This window comes from Periplaneta americana, chromosome 9 (assembly GCF_040183065.1).
Source record: "Periplaneta americana isolate PAMFEO1 chromosome 9, P.americana_PAMFEO1_priV1, whole genome shotgun sequence".
Classification (NCBI taxonomy): Eukaryota; Metazoa; Arthropoda; class Insecta; order Blattodea; family Blattidae; genus Periplaneta; species Periplaneta americana.
In genome coordinates, this window is record NC_091125.1 from 57,011,107 (window position 1) to 57,036,171 (window position 25,065).

At 34.3% G+C, this 25,065-nt stretch overlaps 1 protein-coding gene across 2 annotated transcripts in view; it reads right to left on the reverse strand.

Moving 5' to 3' along the window:
- Positions 1–1,791: 1,791 nt before the first annotated feature.
- LOC138705944 (facilitated trehalose transporter Tret1-like) overlaps positions 1,792–25,065 on the reverse strand; it is a 69,240-nt gene continuing 45,966 nt past the window's right edge. For both annotated transcript variants that reach the window (XM_069834751.1, XM_069834752.1), the window contains exons 4-6: positions 20,273–20,475; positions 13,077–13,287; positions 1,792–4,559 (exon numbers count right to left, since the gene is read on the reverse strand). In XM_069834751.1, the coding sequence (XP_069690852.1) occupies positions 3,670–4,559; positions 13,077–13,287; positions 20,273–20,475 (1,304 nt within the window). In that variant the 3' untranslated portion in view covers positions 1,792–3,669. The remainder of the gene's footprint in view (positions 4,560–13,076; positions 13,288–20,272; positions 20,476–25,065) is intronic.

Sequence of the window (25,065 nt, forward strand, 5' to 3'; positions counted from 1 at the left end):
GTGGTTTCTCAAATCTGTATTCTGTGTTCGGTATACACACTGATATATTCAAGTTCAAGAAGATTTCTCGTTTTTGTTTTGATAATAATCATAGAGGAGAAACTTATTTTGTATAAATACAAGGTTACGAATATTTAAAAAAAAAAAATAAGAGCTTCGTTTGCAAACTCGAGGTATTCTTGCATTCTTTTGATCAAAATCCGGTCTACGCTGTGCAGTGAGAGTGTAGTTTCAACTTTTCATCAATAGCTACATATTTCATTGAGTTTCTTCGTCACACTTTTTCATTTTATTTAATTTCAACCAGTTGAACACAACTACCTAAAAATAGATTCAATGACTGTCGTAATTGTTTTGAATTTCTTCCGGTAATACAGTAGAGCTTCGATAATCCGAACGTCAATAATCTGAACCGTCAAAAATTCCAACCCGAACACTAATTTTTTTTTACATGTGTTTGAAATAGCGCAGGCATAAAGTCAGAGACTTGGCTGCAAAGAAACGAAGCTCAGTAAAAATTAAAAAAAAGATCAAATATTTTTTTAAATCTGTCCAGTGTTGTTTGGAGTAGTACAGTAAGTAGGCCTATTGAAAGCTTTAAAGTTAATACAATATATGTAGTTAAAATTATTTTTTGTGTCGTTTTTATTCTCTATTCGAAAATCCGAAGGAATCAATACTTCGAACAGGGCTGAACATCAATTACTTCGGATTATCGATGCTCTACTGTACTGAAAAAGCTGTTGTTTAAAATTGTGCAATCTTAATTGCGTGTCCAAAAAAAAAAAATCCCTCAGAATGTGCAATTTGTATTGAACTACTACTGCAGAGTCATAGCGTTCATAGTTTGAAATGAAAGTTATCTTTATTTCCGATTTTACATAAATTTGCGTTTTTGAAATGGGGTAAGTACAGTAAGATAATAGGGAGTCGCAAACTAAAGTCTCGCCCAAAAGTGGGTCGAGCCTTCAAAAAGTTTGGGAACCATTGCTCAATAGAATAGTATTTTACATCTTGATTACACAACTTTTAACACTATAACACTTTGGAATATAAAGTATATATATATACCTTTACGTATTAATTAACTTGGTTACCTTGTTACTAGTTTCAACTGATAGTCCACCAGCTGCAACTAGTCAACAAGGTAACCTAATTAATTAACACGTGAAAGCATATTATATGCTTTATATTCTGAAGAGTAATATTGTTAATACTTATATTTCTAATTAAATAATTAAAAACTATCTAAATAAAATAGCAGTAATTTTAAAATAATATGAATAATAAATGCTTAAAATTTACCAGATTGTATTAAGAATGAATTACAATGGCACTATTTTAGTACAAATTCTAGTGCTAACAACTCTCAATTGTAATTTTGAATTTTTGTAATTAAAATAGTTTTTCTCTTCTTCAAACTTATAATGTCTATTACGCAAGTAAAATAATTTTCAAAGGAAACGTGTATATTACATGAGTAAACTAAAATCTGATCAAGAAATTATAAGAAATAGTAAGAGAACAATGACTAAAAATTCTTTCATAGGTGCAGCAGTATGCAATCCTTTACAATGTGCTTTTCTTTACATTATATTATGTGGGCATATCACAGTAGTAGGTTACATTGACTGGAAGAATTAAAGTAGAATATTTTAAAAATGAAAATATAATTCGAAAACAATGAGTGCAATACTTTATTATTAATATTATAACGTAGGATTCCACACAGTGTTGTAATTACATAAGGAAAAGGAAACAATTTATGTACAGAACATTATCCTTATGAAATCAACTATTATACATCTAATAAATGATGTGATATTTTGACACTTTAGGAAGCACAGAACAGTACAAAACATGATCAGATATAAAAAAGTGATGAAGTCATAACATAAACTGTACACCATGGCATATCCAAAATAAAACAAAATGTAAGTTAAGACATAGCACCACCCTGTTTGTCCACGTAAAATAAGCAATTCGGATTTAATTCTCCCAATGGTACAAGTCTGATCAAAGTATTAGAGGAATAACAGCTGCGAATACTTTGAAAGGACAAAATGCAAAATAAATATCACAGGCACCGAAACTTAAGTTCAAATTATAGCAATTATGAGCTCGTAAATTGCATTTCAGACATATTCCTAGTTTTAAATGTAAATGTGAATGCGCAACAAATATGTATCAGGATAAAAAATAAATGTTGTAAGCTTGAAAATTTAAAATAACATTACAGTAGCTTCTGGAACTATTCTATTTCAGAAACATTGCATTTGGAAGATAAAATGTTAAATTACTGTGCTACATACTTCTAAATTATTTCCGAGACTTCCTAATAAAGTACTTAAGAAGCGAGTAGACAATTGTTAAATATGTCAACTTAACTGTCAACCATGAAAGCAATGTTTTTAATTTTGAGATAGAGACATTTTACTGGCTGTGAAGTAATAGTGTTGTAATGAATGTCAATGTAAACCAATGTTACTGGCTATGTAAACATCTCAGCGAAAGAAATTATTTCAAAATATGATCTATTCTCACTTTATGTTGTGAAATTTTTAAAAGAACATTGCTCATTCTAAGTATTACACATACAATGAATATATCAAATGTTTTTTCATAGCTTCCATTGTCACTTTTATAGTAAAAACTGTTACTGTTAATCCTAAGTCATAACTAAACATTTAAACATTTAAATAAACAACTTTATAGTTATAAAAATGTATTACGAGGAAATGAATAAGAAATCGTTATCTTAATTAATCCGGGGATAAAAAGAATTCACTAAGAGTCAGACTTAAGGGTTGCCAGGAGAAATATTACTGGTTATAAATAAGTGGATCTAAAGGTGAGATAATACTAGAATGTATAGATTAACAGGCTACAATTTATGCTACCAGTAAAAGTATGAAAATATGGGCCTAATATGAATTTTCAAATGTAAGCCTATTCTTCAATTAAAATTAAATGCATTATCTCTTGAAAACACTACCTATATTAACCATTCAATTAGTGAATCAATCAAACATTTAATTCTAAACAGATCTCTTGTATTATTATGTTTTTATTTATCCCACAAATCAATGCTATGCTACTAAAGAAAAGACAGAAGAATATAAAGTCAAAACGTTTCATTATAATTTCGTAAGAAGTGAAGGCAGTAATCTTAAGAAAATATTAGATATTTGACATTACTGTACATGGAACACCATTATTGATGACCGATTACTCCAGTCAGTATTGTTGCTGTAAAATTCGTTTGCCAGTCAGACAGTTTTAAAGTTAAAGAAATTTATGCAATACATTAAAAAATTCATTGTGATAAAGTAAGGAGACAAAATTAAAAATCGGTTCTCTATGAATAGACTTCTCACATCATAGGATGGGAAGGTTCTATGATTGTACAGTAGAGAGAGACATATTTTAATAGATAAAATGAAATCGTAATTCACACTGAATAGGTATAGCTTGAAGAAGATGTCTACCGTTACATTTCAGACCTCCAATATTTTGATCAGAACTTATATTTTCCATCACACTGCATATTACGTAATCTATGATTTAAAACTGCTTCATTAATCAGAAGAAATAGTTCACAATAAGAAAAGGGATGGTTTCTCCTCATTTCTTCAGGTACAGTCCTGGGTTATACTTCCGAGTTCTACATCAAAGATGAGACTCAGCATCAGGAACCATAGCTGGGTTCACTGCAGACCACTTTTCAGACGCACTGTTCGACACTTGATTCTCCTTCATCAGATTACGAGTCCCAGCGAAGTGTTCCTCTATTTCATGCAAGGTTCTACCTTCTGTTTCTGGTAGGAAGAAGTAAAATATGATTGTCCCTAAAAGACTGACTCCCCCATAAAACCAAAATGTCCCTGGTAGCGTCATACTATTCACCATAAGAAAATAAACTTTATTTGCTGCGAAGCCGAAGATATATCCTATGGATCCCGAAGCGCCACCAGCAACACCCCTGACCTCTGACGGATAAACTTCACCAATTAGCATCCAAGGCAATGAACGCAAACTAACATGAGTCAGAAATGCTGAACCGATCAATAGCGTCATGGGCACCCAGGCCTCTGAGGAGATCTTAAGATATGCATATGTGGCAACGGCTAGTTTACACAGACCATTGCCAGCAGTTGAGAATATGGTGAGGGGCCGCTTTCCTGTCCAGTGCACAAGCAACATACATACCAATGTTCCTGCCAACTCAACTAATCCCAGGTACAGCGTTGCAACATACTTATCAATTGGAGCACCCAGTTTGTCGAATATGGTGACAGCATATGTCTGTAAAGTTATCATTCCTGTAAAGTGTCCAAAAAAGAAGCCAGCTGACACGAGGAGGTAAGGTTTAATGAAGGTTTTCTTTGTATAGTTGCGCCACGAAGAACATGAAGGGCTTGATGCCACAGAAGGGCCCTTGCCTTTGTCACGTGTAAGGGAAGCAACCAGCTGCGACAGTTCCTGCTGGACTTCATCAGGTTTCACCCAGCCTCTCAACCAGCAGAGCGACTTTTCAGCATCAGCCACTCTCCCTCGACCTTCCGGAAGCAAAAAAAAGTATTTTCAGCTTACTCAAATTAATCACTATGAACATATTGGAACTTTCAAGTTATCACATAGCAGGGGCGAACGTAAAGGGGGGTTTACCGGACGTGAACCCTCCTTTGAACTTCAAAAAAAAAATATATATATATATATATATATATTACTACAATATATTTCATTGTTTCCATGGATTTTCCTGTTATATAAAGTAAAGTGTCTTACCTATCATATACAAGTAACTGTTGTGTGTGTGTGTGCGTGCGTGTGTGTGTGTGTGTGTGTGTGTGTGCGTGCGTGTGTGTGTGTGTGTGTGCAAGTATAATAATGACATAAGCAATTTTTATTATACAAAATTGAACAAAAGTTAAAATTTGTTAAAAATTGGTTAGCTGTGAAAAAATTACTTTTCAAAGATTTTATAAGATATTCATGAATATGTTCTGTTTGAACATAGTATAATATTAATAAATATACTGTAACATAATAATAATAATAATAATAATAATAATAATAATAATAATAATAATAATAATAATAATAATAATACACAAAATTTAAAATACAAATAATGTAAATTGTAAACAATTTTAATAATTACTCCCTCTTGACAAAATTCTACTTACGGTTTGTCACTGTCACATAGCATGGAAGAAATACACCATCTTACTCTTCACCATTTTCATTCAGTGGCATGGTAATGCTCCATAATTATTGCTTCCCTGGGTTAACAGGTAAATTAAATTAGGCCTATAGGTTTTAAAAATGTGTACTTAATTTACTAGTAATTTTCATGCCAGTATTCTCTCCCAGATAGCTCAGGATCACAAGACCAGGTCCTATCCGTGGCGCTGATTGGAGTGATACTTGTGTTGGAGAAGAACAATGGATGAGAGTTTTCTCGGGTTCCTTCTTCTCTTCTCAACATAAATTTCATTCCACCAATAAACTCTATTTTCTCTTACTCTACTCATTATTTTCATATCATTCCATGTCATCAAAAAATATGGTTTCAGAATAAGGCATGTGAGCTTTGGTGATACAAGATAGAAATGACCAGCGAAATTACTGATTCTCTTCAAGAAGCAAACTTCACAGATTCGAGAGGAAAACGCAAATAGCCGACACTAACTGGCATCTGGGAGTGATACCAAGCTATACGAAGGACATCTTCTAGCAAAACTTGCTGAGAATGAAGGAAAGATTACAGTGCCAAGTGGTATCCCACTGGTATTCAGGGATGGTTTGTGATATACATATTATACAACATAGTGTTCTGCCAAATGGCAGGTCTTTCACTGCACCCCCAGCATTATCTACTGTTTCCTATTTTCTGCCTTTTTCTTAGTCTCCGCATATGATCCATATATCTTCTTCTGCCCCAAACTCTTCTTCCGTTCACCACCTTCCAGTGCATGCTTCAGTAGGCCAATGACCCAACCAATTTCGTATTCTCTTCCTGATCAATTTCAACATCATTCTTTCTTCACCCACTCTTTCCAACACAGCTTAATTTTTTATTCTGTCTGTCTATTTCACAAGTTCCATTCTTCTCCATACCCACATTTCAAATAATTTTAGTCACTTCTCTTCACTTCGTCGTACTGTCCATGTTTCTGCTTCATACAATACCACACTCAACACAAAGCACTTCACTAGTCTGTCTGGTGATAATCAGAGATTTGCTTGAGTCATCTTTGCTGTATCTCGAGAACTGAAAAGCCATGTCTACGGTTACATAGACTTCTCTTGGGGTTGTAGACAATGGAACCTATTTAAATTGCACGTACGCACACGCACGCACGCATGCACGCACACATATCGAAGAACCAGTTCAAAAGGGAAACAACTCAAAATTTAAAGTTTTGGGATGATTGCATTTTAAAATTTCATGTTACAGTGAAAGATCCAATTAACATCAGTTAATTGAAAGTTATATGACATATCAATACATCATTAACAGAATTTCGAGTAATTTCAGTGATCCTTGGATTTTTCACAGCAACATGAAACTTTAAAAAGCAGTTTTCTCAAAACTTTAAATTTTGAGTTGCCTGTCAAACATAATATACCATATTAGTTCCTTTATTTTGTTCTATGACACCAAAATTGCATTTAGTTGTTAATTACTTTCCGTAATAGCTAAATTTCATAGTTTACACCTCATAACAGGCCATTTACAATATCATATTCTAAGTTACCCCAGGGAGAGGTAGAATTAGGTATAAGATTGCTCTTTAAACAGCTAAGTACTAAATTTACATCGTGGGAGTTGGGCAAAAATAGAGAAAAAAAATTCTCCTCATCTTTGTTTTTAAGAAAATATGTTTTAAATTTTTCTTCCTATCTAAGACCAGGGTGCGAATTAACGGGGAGGATGGGAGGGGGGATTTCCCCCTGTTCGAAAGTTATCCCTCTCTGATAAATTCATATTAACATCCCTGCCAGGGATAACTTCTGTCCCCCTCACAAAATATAATTGTTTTAATATGAATACACTTTATAAAGTAGTACTGTACAAAGTAAGCAAAGAAAATAACATTAATGTATTATCATCATTGGCAAACTGACAACAATCAATTACTTAGGAATTACACATCTTATTTTAATCCGCTCATGGATATAATTATTATTATGCTCAAGATGCAAGACAAGCAACTCAGTGCGACCAATTGTTGAGCCGTATCGAATAAGGGTAATAATAATGTTACATATAGTATACTCTATCTAGGATTCTATCCCCTCCTCATCAGAAATCTTAATTCGCACCCTGTCTAGGACAGTATCATCTCTGTCACTATAACTACCGGTACTGTAAGTAAAGATATTGCAGTAATGGTAACAGTGTAAGAATCTTACAAAAATGAAAGTATGTATAACCTACAATCCAGACATTTCCAAATGTAAAACGAAGTTATTTCAGTGTCGTTTGGTAGAAACACTTGTAGACTAAAACCAGGACTTTAATCGACTACAACGACCATGACAATTCATCAACACTAAGATACAACAGCCGACGAGTAACTTTGAAACAAAGAAATGTATACCAGAGTTCAAGACATGCCGCGATGTGTTTGAATATGGACTCTTCATCTTACTGTACTTCTTCCAAACACAAAACTTAACAAGTTTAACTGACTCAAACAATTTTATAGTAGGTATTGATATGGTGAATTTGTTAAATTAACAACTTTCCTGTGTTTATTAAAACAATTGTGATATACCTTAGTTCAGTGGTATTCAATCTATGGTACGCGTACCCCAGGGTACTCAGGGTTGTCTGAAGAGGTACCCATACGCACCCCACTGACTAAGTATGTAGAAATGCTAACATTCCTATTTTATTATGTTTGTTGATAATTATTTCAGTTTACATATTTCCATTGTTTTTATTATTTCTTATATATTACAATGCAGTTTAGGAGTACGAAGGTAAAAGAAAAAAATATTTTAGAGGTATGCTAGCAAAAAAGATTGAATACTCTGTCTTAGTTAATGACTAGTTTTGGCTTGAAATCTGAATATTGCGTATATCATACCGAAACTAGTCATTAACTAAGATCTTCTTCTTCTTCTTCTGCTATTCTGCCACTACCACTACCACTACCACTATCACTTCCAATATTGGCTTGCTGCTTGCTCCTCTTCAGTAATCTGCCTCTACTGTCTCTTTCCACCTTTTCTTTGGTCGTCCTATGCTTCTCTTTCCAATCGGAAATTTGTCCCTGGCTATTTTTACTATTCTGTTATTTGTCATTTGGCTTATACTGTATGGTCATTCCATTCTTTTCTTCTGTTTTTTATTCAATTGGATATTTCATCTACCTATTTTAAAGTACTTTCTTATTTTGTCACTTCTGATTTTATCCTTTAAAGTTGTGTTTGCTTCTAGGCTATCCTCAAAACTTTCATTTCACATGTTTCCAACAGACATCTAGTGTCACTTGTTTCTGGCCCAGTTATTAACTAAGGTAAAAATAACATAAAAGTTTCAATTAACACAGAAAACTTGCTTATATAACAAATTCACCAAATCATTAGTGATACAAGTGTTAAAATTGTGTAATGAAAATGTATGAACTTACTAGGCTTATTGTATTCTTTGTTTATAGGGGAGAGTCGGGTAGTATCGGACATCGAGTAGTATCGGACAGTGCGTTTTTTTCATCTACCACCATATGGTAGTACCTGAATGACATGGTTACGTTTCTCTATGCGACATCACAGAAACGTAACCATGTCAATCAGGTACTATCATCGTGTGGTAGATGAAAGAAACTCACTGTCCGATATTACCCGATGTCCGATACTACCCGACTCTCCCCTACACAACAGTGAAAAAAAATAGCTTTCTATTCTTAGCCATCTTAGCAGCGATTCTTCTTTCTTTAAATTCTATTATTTTTGTCTTTCCACTTCTGTCCTCAAAATTGAACCAATTTATAATTTTATTAAAGATTCGTTTCTCATGAAATATGATGCAAGCCGTTTCGTAATATACATACGTCTGCAATATCTTTACAACATAAATAAAATTTCTGAATTGTGATTTAAGTCATTTTTTGTGCAAGTAAAATTCTACAAGTGGGTGTGCAAAAGACAAAAGAATAAGTTACTAGTATTTGATGTTTTATTTCTATATAAAATTTTTGCAATAATAGTACGACTTTTAATTTCCATTTAACAAAAAACTCAATTTTATGTCATATCCCTTTACTCAAGAACCATTGATTTTTCCTGTAAAATTACATTATGATATCTTCACTAGTTCCTGAGATAATGGGTCACTAAATAAAGCAAATTTAACATTAGTACATTGACGGTAGTTAATTTTTTTTATATTAGTCTTGTAAGTCCAAAATAAAATTTTTAATCCGATGTGATTTTGTAATGATATTTATAAAAAAAACAATAAAATCTGAAATAAATTAATATATAATTATATACATAATTATAAAAATAGTAATCATTTTATAATAATTTAAATTAATTTAAAAAAACAAGCTTTAGAGAATACAATAAACTTATTAGTGCATTCCAGGACCTTATTCACACTTGTTTTAGAAATGGTTAGAGGGAAGATAGAATAATGACATATATATATATATATATATATATATATATATATATATATAAACAGAAAAGAATGTAGAATTTTATAGCATAAACAACGAAAAAAAAAAAATTTCAAGAATTTTTACCTACAGGGTCCCCTTAATGAACATTTCATTGTCTGAGCCGTGAACAGGACCAACAACAAGGCAAACAGTAAAGCTCAAACTGTCTTTTAATAACTTGCAGTTACCATACTAAGTATAAGACTTATGGTACATGGTAGAATGGAAGTATTGAGTCCCTCCCACCTTTCATAGCTAATAGTCGTTCTACAAACATCAATATCTCTCTACTGTTCCGAACTAACAGAAGCTTGTTGTTTGGTTTCACCTATTATTTTGTAATATATCAGTATCATATTTCTTATGCTCTTGTTAAATGTTACACTGGATATTTAGTTCATTTTATTTTAAGTATAATGAGGAAAAATAAATGATTTTATACAAATATGAAAATTCCATTCAAACTAAATAATTGTATTAATCTCTCACAACAAAAATTATTTTGCATGCCCAACTATTCATCCTATTCCTTCAAGTAGAGTTCATATTAAGACAATTTTAAACCTATACTTCTCCCATGCCTACACTTCTTCCTTGCCTACTAGAAGTTCAGGACTTCGTAACAACTATCAAGTCTATGTTTTAAGTTGATTTCGATGTGGAACATGTAGGACGAAAATGGGTGCCGGTATGTGTCTTTTTGTGAATAGTTGTTAACGGAGTAGCGGTAGCTACCCCTTGAATTGACTTGCTGGAACAATAAAAACTTTAAACGAAGTGAATTAAAAATACAATTGAAGTAAATTAAATTTTGTTAGTAAAAATTAAAACAAATTAAATTAAATTATATAAATTTGTTTTGATAAAATTTTCTATCTTTCAGTGTTGAAAAAAGTTTACAAAGAGAATACACACCGGCACTTCAGAAATTTATTGTTACCGGTACTGCCATAACTTTTGAACTTGTCAAAAGAAATTCCACTTACAGTATAAAAATAAAAAAACAGCGAAATAAAAGATTTACATCCCAACTTTGAAATTAATAGAAACTAGAAATAAGGAAGTTTAAAATTAATACTAAATCAAACACACAGGAGTTACGATAAATCCTCTCTTCAATATTGAAGTGAATTATTTAATAATATTGAAATAATACATAATTGAGCTGGTCAGTCTCTTATAAATAACTATTCAATTAAAATGTAATATAAAAATGATTATCTGTACCTCTTTTTTATGAGAATGCATTAATGCTCTCTAGTAACAGGTGAGCTCAAAGACGGAAACTCAAATGAGTTTTATACAAAAACTATGTAATTTACAACAAAAGTTCTGTATCTCTTTGAACTGTGAGATATTGTTCATGCTTGAACACTTGATAAAGTGTAAATCAGTCATCCCGTTAATGGAATAGAATATACCGTATCATAAGGAAGGTAAACACAACTATAGGCCTACAGTAAGAAAAATTGCTTTTGAAGGAAACACCAAACATGTTGAACCAGAATGGCAATCGGTAGGCCTAATATATTGAGATGGCTCAAGATTTTATGACAATTGTAGTGAAGAAGCATGAAAATACAGTGTACACTTCAAATTTTATTCATATCATGGTTCCGACGATAGGCTGCATGCCTAAAGCACTAATCAAAGAACTTGATTGTTTGTCATGATTGGTAAAGAACGATAAACAACTCCAAATCTGCAGAAAATTGCAACTCAGTCCATGAGCTTGTAAGAAACAAGGCAGGTAAAAATCCTAGAAGAGTTTATATATCAGAAAGAGAAATATTTCTGATGACGACCATGTCTGAAGAGATATGAAGTGTAATAATTATTATTCTTACCTAACAGAGATCGCCATTCCATCCACCTCTATCCCAATACTTTCATTCTCTTACAGAGATCGCTTTTTACCTTCCATCCCAACCACTTCTCTAGACCTCACATCTGAATATCTAACTTTACCCGAGGTCATTCAGATAGAAAGTCGTCTACCATTCGGATTCTAAAACAATTACAGGACTTCTGATCTTAGCTACTGGGGAATCAGTAAGTGGCACATTAATCTATCTAGTTCTTTTTTCAGTCTCTTTAAATCCTCTATTTAGCGTGTCACCATCCATTCTTCCCAGTCATTTTACAAGGTTAATTTGGGACATTTGATTTGTATTTGCATTTTCATTGTTAATTTAGTTTCATGTTTGGTTCCTGATTACATATATATCAGATTCGCCATTCCCATGTTATGAAATGGCAACATAAAATGAGAACAACTGTCAGAGCCTCCACCATCGAAAATACATTTTTGGTAACGACTGCTAGATTGAAGTACATTCTCCATGCAATTCTATAAGAATTATAACGTGACTTCTTTTGCAGGTGCTAGATGGCATCATAGTGAAATTGATTGCCTTGAAAGGCCATTAGGCTAATCAATTTGTTATATGTGATCAGGGGTTTGGTATAGTCACTTGTCTTGCATTTTACTGTAGTATTCGACACTTACATAGTAATGTATTGCTTTGAGTTAATCTAATTTTTGTTATATGATATGTTATACCAATGGTCGCCAGCATTTGCTGAAATGGGTAAAGGATAAGCGGAGCAACATGATTTGCCCCATCGTGCAGCAGGAAGAGGTAGAGAGCATACCCGTCAGGAGCCACGAATGCACGCTGGTGCTGTAAGAGACCTGCGGATAAGAGCCGCTAGCGCAAGAGTGCACTGAGTTGACAACCACTGTGTTATACATACTGTACACACACATTAAATTTGCAATATTAGTCCTACTTATGTAATTCATTGGAAGTGACAAACGTTATTACCATGCTATGAGATAGAGTCATCCTAATGTAGTGGAATATTTTCCTCATTACAGTCTTTCACCTGCCCAAGGGCAAGTCTTTCACTGCAAACCCAACATTCTCCAATCGTCCCTATTTTCCACCTTCCTCTTAGTCTCTGTATACAATCCATATGTTTTAATGTTGTCTATCATCTGATTTCTTTCTCCAGTTCACCATTCCTTCCAGTACATCCTTCAGTAGGCAGCCGATTACCTTTTCTTTTCGTGATCAGTTCCAGCATTATTCTTTCTTCCTCCACTCTTTCCAGCACAGCTTCATTCCTTATTCTATCTGATCATTTCACATGTTCCATTCTATTCTATGGGTATTATCCACATTTCAAATGATTCCATGTTTCTGTCCCATACAATATCACTCCACACAAAGCATTTCACTAGTCTCTTCCTTAGTTATTTTTCTGCTGAAAGCATTGGCATGTTATAAAATACCTAATAACCTGAAATACGTGTTATGAAAAACATAATTTTTCTCTTATCACCAATGAATTACTTAATTTCTCCTTTATTATAGTTAATAATATCTTTACCAATGAGCCAGTAGGGGCTCTCTGGTACAAAGCAGAGAGCCAGCATTGCCACTAGAGGGAATGTCACATTGACGGCTGCGACAGTTCTCCAAGACATCATGGTGCCCATCAGAAACTGAATGAAGATTCCAAGAATCACACACATGGAAGAGGTGGCAGACAGCATACCCCGAAGATGAGGCTGCGTTATCTCAGCTACGTAAGTGAGAACCTGAAACACAATGTAACAGTCAACTGAATTACCCTGCATTGAATAAACTTACCAATATTCTACAGGAAATTATTATATTAACCCTTAAGTAGTCACGTGGGGTGTTTAGGAATCCCCAGACCACTTCCAAGAATTGTTAAAATAAATATACTAATCCTACGCGTCTGTCATCCTGTGTACCTTTCAATAGCACATTGACCTTTCTTTCAAGAAAACTAAATCTGTTGTACCGTTAAAGGTACTGAAATAGCAAGCATTTTTCCTTAATGGGGACTCCTGGAATCCCCACGCGATCGCAAGCGTAAGTCTCTGTGAATGTAAGGGTTCAGTTGTAACCTGTTGTTTTACGAGTGACAACGTGCTTTCGTACTGTATTCCTATTGTTCTGTAATAGTGCTAAAATGTGTAGTTATGAGTCAGAAGTCATTAGAATTCGTAAATTGCTGGTAGAAGTTGACACTGATAGCGAAAATATTGGTGAATCGGATTCTGTTGAACCTGATAATTATGAGGAACTCAATCATAATATCGAAAGTGAAACAGATGATGTTGGCATTAGTGACAGTGAAAGAGGCGATAATGAAGATTGTGAAGTGTCTGTGGGTTCAGAAATCTCGAATGACTTTTACATTGGAAAAGATAAAGAAACCAAATGGAACAAATGTCATCCTCCACGAAATGTTAGGACAAGGAAAATAAATATCATCACTCATCTTCCCGGTGTGAAAACAGCTGGTAAAAACGCTAAGTCGCCTCTTGAGTGTTTTTCATTGTTTATCGATGATATAATGATAAGACTTATAACTTCTTGCACAAACATTTACATAGACAGTATTTCAGGAAAGTTTTCAAGAGAAAGAGATGCGAAGAGAGCAAATGAGAATGAAATAAAAACTGTGATTGGTCTTCTAATATTGGCGGGATGCTACAGGTCAGGGCACCAAAATCTGAAAGACTTATGGGATAAAAATGGATTTGGAGTTGAAATATTTCATGCGACAATGAACCTGCAGCGATTTCTTTTTTTATTACACTCTTTACGATTCGATGACATCAGAGACCGACAACAGAGAAGAGACCTCGATAATCTGGCTGCATTTAGAGAAATCTTCGAGTTGTTTCTGCAGAATTGTGAAAAATATTACTCTCTCTCCGAGTATACAACAATTGATGAACAATTAGTGCATTTCAGAGGGAGATGCATTTATTGGGTGTACAGCCCAAGCAAGCCAGCTAAAATGGCTTGAAAATATTTACCATGTGTGATGCAAGAACATGGTACACACAAACAATGGAAATTCATTTGGGTAAACAACCTGAAGGGCCCTACAAAGTTTCCAATTCTCCAACAGAAGTTGTGAAGAGGCTTGTTCGACCGATAGAAGGAAGTGGCAGAAATGTGACGGCAGATAATTGGTTCTGCAGCTTTCCTCTGGTAGATGAATTACAAAGAAAAAAACTCACACTTGTTGGAACTCTCCGTAAAAACAAGAAGGAACTTCCACCTGAATTGGTTTCTACACAGAAAAGAGAAATAAAGAGCAGCCTGTTTGCTTTTAGGGAAAATGTTACGGCAGTCTCGTATGTACCGAAAAAAGGAAAAAATGTAATTCTCTTGTCGTCAATGCACTTTGATGATGCAATAGATCCTACTACTGGTGATGATAAGAAGCCAGAAATAATAACAATGTATAACATGACGAAGGCCGGAGTGGACACACGACACAGTAGATGAGATGTGTGCTTCTTATTCCACCTCAAGAAGATGTAGACGATGGCCCCTGGCTTTATTCTTTCGCCTTCTAGATATTGCCGGAATAAATGCACAAATAATAATTTCATGTAATAACCCCAGTCATGAAGTTATACGCAGAATGTTTCTACGTGAAGTGGGAGAATGTTTGGTAAAACCAGGAATCCGGAAGAGAGTCAATTCCCAGTACTTGACCAAGGATCTACGAGCAAAAGCAGCAAAGTTGTCAGGAGTTACCGAAGAAAACCAAGGTCAAACATCACGGGAACGAGCACCGAAGCCAGGACGATGTACAATATGCCAAGGAAGAAGGACAAGAAAACAAATGCCTATTGTTGCAAGTGCTACGAAGTGATGTGTGTGAAACATACGAAGAATGTCTGTGAAAAGTGCTTCGAGCGAGATAATGAGTGAAATGGAGGATTTTGCTAAAGAAAAAGGAAAGCTATTTACAGTTGCTACAATTTGTGTTTTTCTTATTGATTTATGTTTAGTTTTATAGATGTACGTGTAAAGAATGAAGTGTTTGAAACTGGTGAAAAATAACAGGTCAGTAATAACAATAATTAATAATTTTGTGGTTAAGTGCAAAAACTGTATAATCCTAAAAAAAATAGATGATGTTAACGTGAATTGAAATATTTTATTTATCATTTATCTTATTGTGGCTGTCATGAAGACCTATGTTTCTACAACATCAAAGGTAGAAGAGCGATGACAACATTATCATTTGTTCAATGCTTACAATTTGTTTAATTTTGATTTTCACAGGAAAGCTGTGTGAGAGTTAAAGAGTTATTGCACTGAACCACAGAATTAAGCCTTTGTTATGTTTTTCAAATGTATCAGATAACGGGAAAGTAATAACGTATTGATTGCCAGGAGTATTGTGACATATTATTGGTATTCATATTTACATTGTGTTCTTAAAAGTATAAAATTCTCTGTCGTTTTGCACATTAGATAAACAATAATTACGATACTGTAATAAAATTAGTCCCTTTAAAGAATTGTAAAGAATGTCTCCAACGAAAACGACAATAATTATTGAATAAACAGGGAAGAATTAATTGGGGAGGTCAGGCATCCCCACGCGACTACTAATGTCACAAACAGGTACGCGACTTCCGAAGGGTTAAAGCAAGACGAAAGGAGTTTTCTATATGATGTAGGGACAGTAAGCTAATGAAAGATTAATTCTAAATGCAGTTAGATGGTACAAAAAATGAATAGAAACTCTACACAAAGAACAAATTTGATAATTCTCCTATACGGATGTTAAACATAGAAGGTGATTAAACGCATAAGTTAATAACAAAGTACAAATCTTCATCAATCAATGTCTGCTTCACAACCTAAATATTCATTTGGTGGTCAAACGTGATCTCAAGTGAAGATCTTTGGAAAGAGACAAATCAACAACAGTGTGCAGATTAAAGAGTGAAAGTGGCTCTGGATCGCACACACTAGTGAAGCCAGATGGAACTGTTGAGAGGCCGGTGTTGGATTGGTACCCTCAAGGTGCCAGGAAATGTGGTCGACTCAAAAGACCTGAGTGAAAGAAAGAGTGAAAGAGTTTCACCAAAGCCCTATGCTGCAGATGGGGCAACATTATTTTTGTTATTACTGTTGTCATTATTATTACAGTAGGGACTTGATAATCCGAACAGATTGGGGAAAGGGATCATTCGTATTATGAATTTCTCGGATTACCAGGGTTTTTTTGAACGAAATAAGAAATCTTACGATGAAAAAATAAACACTTTTTTAACATGCCAAAACGTTTCTTAATACATACTGTACTTCCTTTCTACACAATTTTTTTAATACTGTTATTCAACTTTTGATCAAATGCACAATCTTGCATATGCCGCAGCAACATAATTTGACCACTCTTTGCTGTTTTCTTCAGCCCACGGAAGAGCTATGTTCAAAGCTTTCACTGCTTCCGAAGCAGACACTTTCGTAGTGAGGTTCATGACATCATTTTCTTCTTCCTCCTTGGCCTCCTCGTTGTTGACAGCTTGTACGATTTTCTCATCAGTCGAAATTTCTTGGTGATGTATTGCATCATCACAGCCCTCAGATGCCCACTTTAAGCCTTATCTTCAGTGATGATCTTATTGTCTTGTGCCAACTTGAGCAAAATTGGGCTGAGACTTTCCTCGTTATCCTGGACACTGGGGACGTCGTTATCTGACATCAACTCTGGAGAAAGATTTTTCCACGACTTTCGTATCATATGTGATGAAACATATGACCAACTCTTTGCTGAACTGTTGCATGTTCGGACAAGTATACAATAAATGAGGGGACGGGAAGAGGGAGTCTCTCGAGTCCGTTCGAACTACTGCATCCTTCGGCTTATCAAGTGTTCGGATGATCGAGTCCCTACTGTATTATTATTATTATTATTATTATTATTATTATATTATGAAAGATGTTATTTGGAGAGATGAGGTCGAGGATTTACATGGAATTACCTGACATTTGCCTTACAGTTAAGGAAAACATTGGAGGAAATCCAACCAGGTAATCAACTCAAATAGTAATCGAACTCAAGACCGGGCGTATCTCCATATCAGCAAGCAAACGCTAATGCATGAGTTATACCGGTGGCAAGTAATGTAACGAGTATGCAATATAATAGTATGATTCTGTGTTCAGCTTTTGCAATCAGACGTAAGTGCAAGATAAGATAACTTAATTACTCTAACGAGGAATTCCAAATTGTAGAATTTGATACACCTCACAAATGCTGTTGCTTTGTCTTTTGACTTACGTCTTTTGACATTGCTTTGCAAATACATTAATTATTTGATTTTAGAAATTATGTTAAAAATTGTATATTTAATGTGTAAAATTATAAATAGTATATATGTTAGTTTTAATTATTATGTATATGTACTATTCTGTGAACTATTAATAATAAATCCAAATTACTGTTTAGCTTTTGCAATCGATGTCAATGTGGTAATTCTAGGATGATCTGCGAGATTGTTAAAGTTGTGATGATGGCGGCAACTCAAATTGGTCTTATTATTAGTTTATAGTGAGGAAAGTGAAGTATATGATGAATAACAAAGAAGAGAATAACCAAATGTTAACACTGGAAATAGAAGGACAGAAGTTCAGAGTTGAATATTTTAATTAATTATCTCAGATCTTTTATAATTAACCAAAATCGGATTGAAGCAAAGAAAACTAAAGATAGGACCAGTGATGTAAGTAACAGTCTGTACATCGTAAAAAATTATACATATTGCAAGTTTTAGAGAGATTGGGAAAGAATGATTTTAAGGAGATGATAATCGTCAATCGTAGCTATATTAGAAAAAATATCAATATAATTAATACATGTAATCGCTTGATATAGTTTCAGTAATTAAAACTAGAAGGTTTAACTGGCCTGGACATGTCATAATAAACAAAGAAATTATGGCGAAAAAGATCTTTGGAGAAAGGTAAAAGAAGAGGAAGAAGGCTCAGATTGCGATGGACTAGGCATCAATCACGGGGAAGTCAAGGCTAAATTTAAGGGAACATAGAGCTGGCTGTAAGGGGAGGAAGGAGAGAGAGAGAGAGAGAGGGAGGGAGGGGGAGGGGAAAGAGAGAGAGGAAACTATCTTGCAGCCAGTTAATTGGAGTATTATCTAAATCTAAGCGACGGAACTGTGACAAGAGGGCTTATACAGTATACAATAGCCTCAGTGCAACACGTATGGCGGCATGGAGATGTTTATAAAGCAGAATTCAGTAACAGTAACACAGTCTAAAGCAGAAGACAATTTCAAATACGCAAGCATCTTTGCACAATACAAAGTGGAGATTTATCAGTTCTACACAAGACACTGAGTTCCACATATCTGTATCATCACATCACAATACCAGAGAATCGCAACGACTAAATTGACGCGAAGCTTGAAGATCGTCTTTGAAATGCTCTTGGGATTCAAGCGGGTACTCGTGCCCAGCAGGATTAATTGCCCGGCCACATACCGTTTTTATGATGCGATTTTGAGAAATTTGGGATAAAAAGTCCTAGATCAGCAGTCATGAGTAAATTTATCGCGGTTATCCGCACTTTCCATAACTTTCATTTATTGCCAGATATAATATTACTTGAGTATTGTACTAAAGACAAATGCAATTTAATTATGGAGTAGGCCTAGAGTGAAAATTCTCAAACTATAGATTCCTTCCTGGAACCAAAAAAATGTCTCCTGCAGAAAAATGTTTCTTCTTGAGAAAATCAAAAATTAATATACCGTATGTTATATGCTGGCCAACCGCTTTGGAATAGAGGTCAACGTGTTTGACTGTGAAACTAGCGAGCTCAGGATCGAATCTGGTTGGGGAAAGTTGCTTGGTTGAGGTTTTTTTCGGAGTTTTCCCAACCATTAAGAGAAAATGCTGAGTAATTTTCGGCGCCGGACCCGTTTCATTTCGCCGCCATTATCACCTTCATCTCCATCCATCCCGCTTACTTCCACACTCATGTTATCCTATCATACGGAGCTAACAGAATTCGATCTAATGGGTGCCCCAACATCATATCAGGATTTTCCATCATAATCGCCAAAAATAAGGCATAGACGCAAGTGACTACGTGTCAATATGCACTGCGTTAGTATATATTTTATATGTTATTCTATTAGTAATGTAAAATTCATTAACTCATTTTAATTATACAAGATTTCTAAAACGGAACGTATATTACTATTGTCGGTTTCTTTATTTTCACTATTCTGAAATAAATTTTATACATAACTACATAGCTTTTAAATATCAGTGTTTATTTTAATTAATCTCAGAGATTGTCTTGAGAAATTTTAATATGTCCATAATTAAAGAAATAAAAAATAAAATGCATTTCTACATTTAAAAATCGAAGATTATTCTTTGCTTCTTTCACTCTTTCAATTAAGACTTCAAGTTGCATTTTTACAACACAAATTATCAATTATTGTAATTCTGACACTGCAGTTGCACACTTTGGAAATTATTAGGAGTAGATATGAGGTAGTCACTAATGAATAATTGTGAAATTCTCCAGAGAAATTTTAAATCTTCCTTTAGCAAGATGTGTCCGCTATTGAGATGCGTGAATGTTCCCTGCAATCAGTAAAGGGTGTTTAATTCTCTCCTCAACGCTAGGAGGGAAGAAGGTAACTGTAGTTCTTGAAGTGTGCCTACCATATGCTGGACACTGTGTAACATTGACCAACTTACCGGCGCCTCCAAGAGCCCTCCCCCCGTCCCCGTGAGCACGAGACTGGCGTACAACATGCCCACGTTGCTAGAGTAGTGGAACATGATCCAGGCCACGATGAACGGGATGTTCACCAGCATCATGGACTTCTTGCGCCCCAGCGGCTGTGTGATGGTCCCTGACACCAAGCAGCCCAGCGGTACACAGATCAGGTTGATGCTGCCTGGATATACAACAGACATGTTAAAACATCATACTTCTGCATAATATGACTTACACAGTTCTCTACTTAATGACGTCTTTATTTCACGTAGGCTATTCAAAGTCGGACATCATGATGAAGGAACAATAAATTATGATAACGACGATTATGCCAAGTATGATATCGATTATGATTACTTTGTAGACGACGATAATGAAAGTCTGATGATAACGCAGTAACAATAGCTACTCAGATTGCCTCAAATCTCAAGTATCTCATGTTCAAACTCGGCCTAGGAAACTGTATTTGCTTTTTGTGAAAACATAGGACTACGGTAAATCTTTAAGATAATAAATATAAACAAACGAACAGATTGTGCTAAACTGTAAAGGCAGAAAAAGAAATTATCTCATGCCTCCATGTTAATTACAGGATCAATGCCCTCATTAAAACCAGATACGCAGCTGTTGAAGTAGCCTTGTGAATTGGCTGCTTGTTTATTATCCCTGTTTAAATTTACTTTTAATATGCAGAGAAACAAAGTTGATGACTGTATCTGTATTATGTTAGGCATGGGTATAGCAACCCGAATTATGAATGAATGAATTAATTAGGTAATTAACTAATGAGGGAGAAAGTAGGAATTATCAATAAAAGGTACGCACTGATAATCGCATCTTTGAAAGGCTCTTGGGATTCAGCTTAAATTTTATTTGAACTTCTAGTCTAAAGGCCACTTAAGGGACTTAAGTAATTACAGGGAGAAAGTCGAAAGGATTGTCAACTAGCAGAAAGATAAGTGGCCGGGCAATTATTCCTGCTGGGCACGAGTACTCGCTACAGCATAGACAACTATTACCGCTGCATCCCACAGCATCCACCTCCCATTTCGTTGAGCTGAACGAGAAAAGCAGCACCACTAAAGACAAGTCCCCGACCCTGCTGGTGTTTTAAGAAGCTCGGACAATGCCAAGGTTCCATGATATCGAAATGGAAATCCCAGTTTCCAGAGGAAATGTACCAAATAACGCCTTTTTCGCCGCTCCTTACAATATCTGCTGAAGATGAACTCTTAACTTTTATGGCGAATTATTATCTAAGCTAATCCCACCTTCAACTGGATAAATATTAATCTAGAAATACATTTGTATAGTAACAAATGAATAGCTAAGCGGAAAAACTTGCAAACGACATTTTGTTTTCTAAATTGCAATGTTTTAATATAAACATGTTGCATGTACTCTGTTTTATACTGTATTGAACTCTGTTGGTTGAAAATTGAAGTACAACCTTCAATATAGGCTGTTGAAACTAGGTGGTTGTGGGAAAACGTTACACCTCTACGCAGTAAGTATTTCTTTTTCAGTTCCTGTAAAATTTTAATTTGGCTCTTGCAACGTTTTTCCGCTTAACTATTCAAATATACATGAGGTCTTCAACATGAGTGTTGTTTTGAAAGTAAGGTACCGTATGCGTGTATATATATATATATATATATACACACACACACACACACACACACACACATATATATATATATATATATATATATATATATATATATATATATATATATACATATACATATACATATATACAGTAGAGTCTAGTTAGCTAATCCGAACTAATTTGGACCAAGACCTATTTGGATTAAAAGATTTTCGGATTAACCGAAATATTTCCTGTAATGCAATGCATGCTAATTACGAGCGCTGATAAATGGTGGTGGGAGTACTCTGTTGCTATTTTTAGAACCACAAGCAACAGGTTCACTTCATTACAACAAGACAAAATTACTGATTTAACCCATTTATGCCCAGGTGGGTCGTTTTCGACCCATTGATTAAAATTATTTTCCACTCGAATCAGCCTAGGCAACACAACGTATCTACTTTTCTTAGATGCACAAAGGTGCAATGCACTTGTGGAACACGCGGGAAACCAACAGACCACGTCATTATTGCGCGGGAACTTGCCGAATAAATATGACGCAACTACCGTCTGCCTTGGAGAAGAAAAAGTGAGTAAAAACTCTGTTCAATCCGTGAATTTTATTAACAATCAGTGTTTCCTGCCAAGAAGATTCAGGAGAATACTGTATGTATCTTACATGTTTTTGTCAATATTTACGCTATTTGCTGTACAGTAGGGCTTAGATTTTAGTGTGGGTCGATAACGACCCACTAAGCACTTATTCGAGGATTACCTTTCACATAGCTTTTCATTATGAAATCATTTTGTTTTCTTATTATTTTCCTTTGAGCGATGTTTTTACGAACAACTACCTCAATAGAAGTTTGTGTAAGAATTGAGAGTGCTTTTGGGAATGATAATTCTGATAGCACTTCTCAGAATATCTCAGGCTTATTACCGCTTTCGTTTACAACATTGTTTTATTTGTGTAATGTTATATCTCACTGCTTGGGATGCACTCTGGATAGTCTTTGACGAAATAAGTAGATCATAATTCTCGGCACTAGCGGCACCTATGAGAGCCGAGTGTGAATAACAATCAGAATGACCCCGTTTTGTCTTTTTATTATCTTCATGAGAATTCCCTACTGGCCCCATCTGAAAAGTGAGATCCTTCATTACAGTTTCCATAATCATAATTATTCCCTCTTTTCAGACTCATTGGTCTGACAGTAACCTAAATTCTAGAATAATTGGAGAGATCTGATTCTTCCGAAATCCCAAAATATGGAGCAGATATATTCATTGGTCTGCCTGAGGATAACGGATGCAGATTCTGGAGATGAAGATTGCAAGGACTCCAACCGAGCTCAACTACAAGCCACAGCAGAGTTAGTGACAGAGCTACCAGACATTGTTCAGCATAATTTAAGAATAGGCTAACGAAATATTTTTCTAACAATTCTTGTTAATAATAATAGCTGTTTCAGGTTTCTCAAGGTTTAATGGTTATATATATCACAGATAAATATCTAAATTATCTCATTATATTATTATTACTAGCCGTACCCGTGCGCTCCGCTGCACCCATTAGAAATAAATATAAAGTAATTACATAAAATAGGACATTTGATCCATGGAACATTCGTGTTTGATAGAAGGATAAATCGTTTAATATGTTACTTAATTTAAAATGTATTTAAAATATTAAAATGCGATCATTTTGATCCAGAGACACTCGTTTGGTGCAATGACAATTCCTTTAACATATTTCTTAATTGTTATTACCAATTCTTTTTGGAAAAGCGAAAATTAACAGAAAAATTTTGGCTACAGATTTATTATTATGTTTATATTATATTATATTATGTTATATTATATTATATTATATTATATATTATATTATATTATATTATATTATATTATATTATATTATGAAAAATTGTGTTGATAACGGATGTACTCGAATTAGAAAGTTTTTAATTTGTTGTGGGAGCTCTTGAATCTCAGGAGGAACAACTTTTACAACAGCGCAACATAATCTGCTTGGCTCATTACCCAATTTTTTTGCATTGCATTTATTGCATATGTATTTTATGTATTTTAACACGATTCAATTGAGCATAGTTAAAATTTGAATTATAAAATAATGGATTGCTAAGCTAACGTACTACTACTGCATACTAAATCAATACACTCTCGTTGTTCGTTAATTCTCTGAGATAAAAATGAATATGTTCATAAACATTATTTTAAGAAATACAGGAAATGAATATACAGAATAACCTATCAAGTTTTCTGTGCATAAGAAGCTATTTTAATCTTACCTGTCCTCGATTCACTCACAAGTTACTGTAATAACATTATAGCATTATGTCCAGCCAGAGAAACTACACTTTCCAATGATGAAATAATAATTATTTATACAAATCGGTTAATTTAGCTTCATACAAACACAGAAACATTGTCTGTAGCCTATGTTTCATAGCTTTCGATTGTTGTGTCCAAGGCCCCTTATAGACGAAGTCATTTGTTTTTTATTTCAATACACCGCCTTAGATGGCAGTTATTTTAATTTTAAAACTCATTTATCTCATTGAATATCAGTCCTATCAATTTTTTTCAGAGAATAAAACTTATCAGAAATAATTTTTAAAGAAACTTTGTTGTGTAACATATTTCACAAAAATCAATAATAAGCGAGATATTTCGATTTATTTAATTCAGGCCCCCTTATAACCCCCCTTTTAAATAACGCATTTTGAATGTCATATAGCCTATAATCTACGTTACAACGAACGTAATTTATATTCCAATTTTCATCGAAATCGGTACAGCCATTATCGCGTGAAAAGGTAACAAACATACAGACAGACAGACATACAAACAAAAATTTCAAAAAAGCGATTTTCGGTTTCAGGGTGGTTAATTATATATGTTAGGACCAATTATTTTTGGAAAATCGAAAATTACCAGAAAAATTTCGGCTACAGATTTATTATTAGTATAGATTATTATTATTATTATTATTATTATTATTATTATTATTATTATTATTATTATTAGTAGTAGTAGTAGTAGTAGTAGTAGTAGTAGTAGTAGTAGAAGTAGTAGTAGTATTACTAGCCGTACCCGTGCGCTCCGCTGCACCCGTTAGAAATAAATAGGCATATAAAGTAATTACATAATTAAAATAGG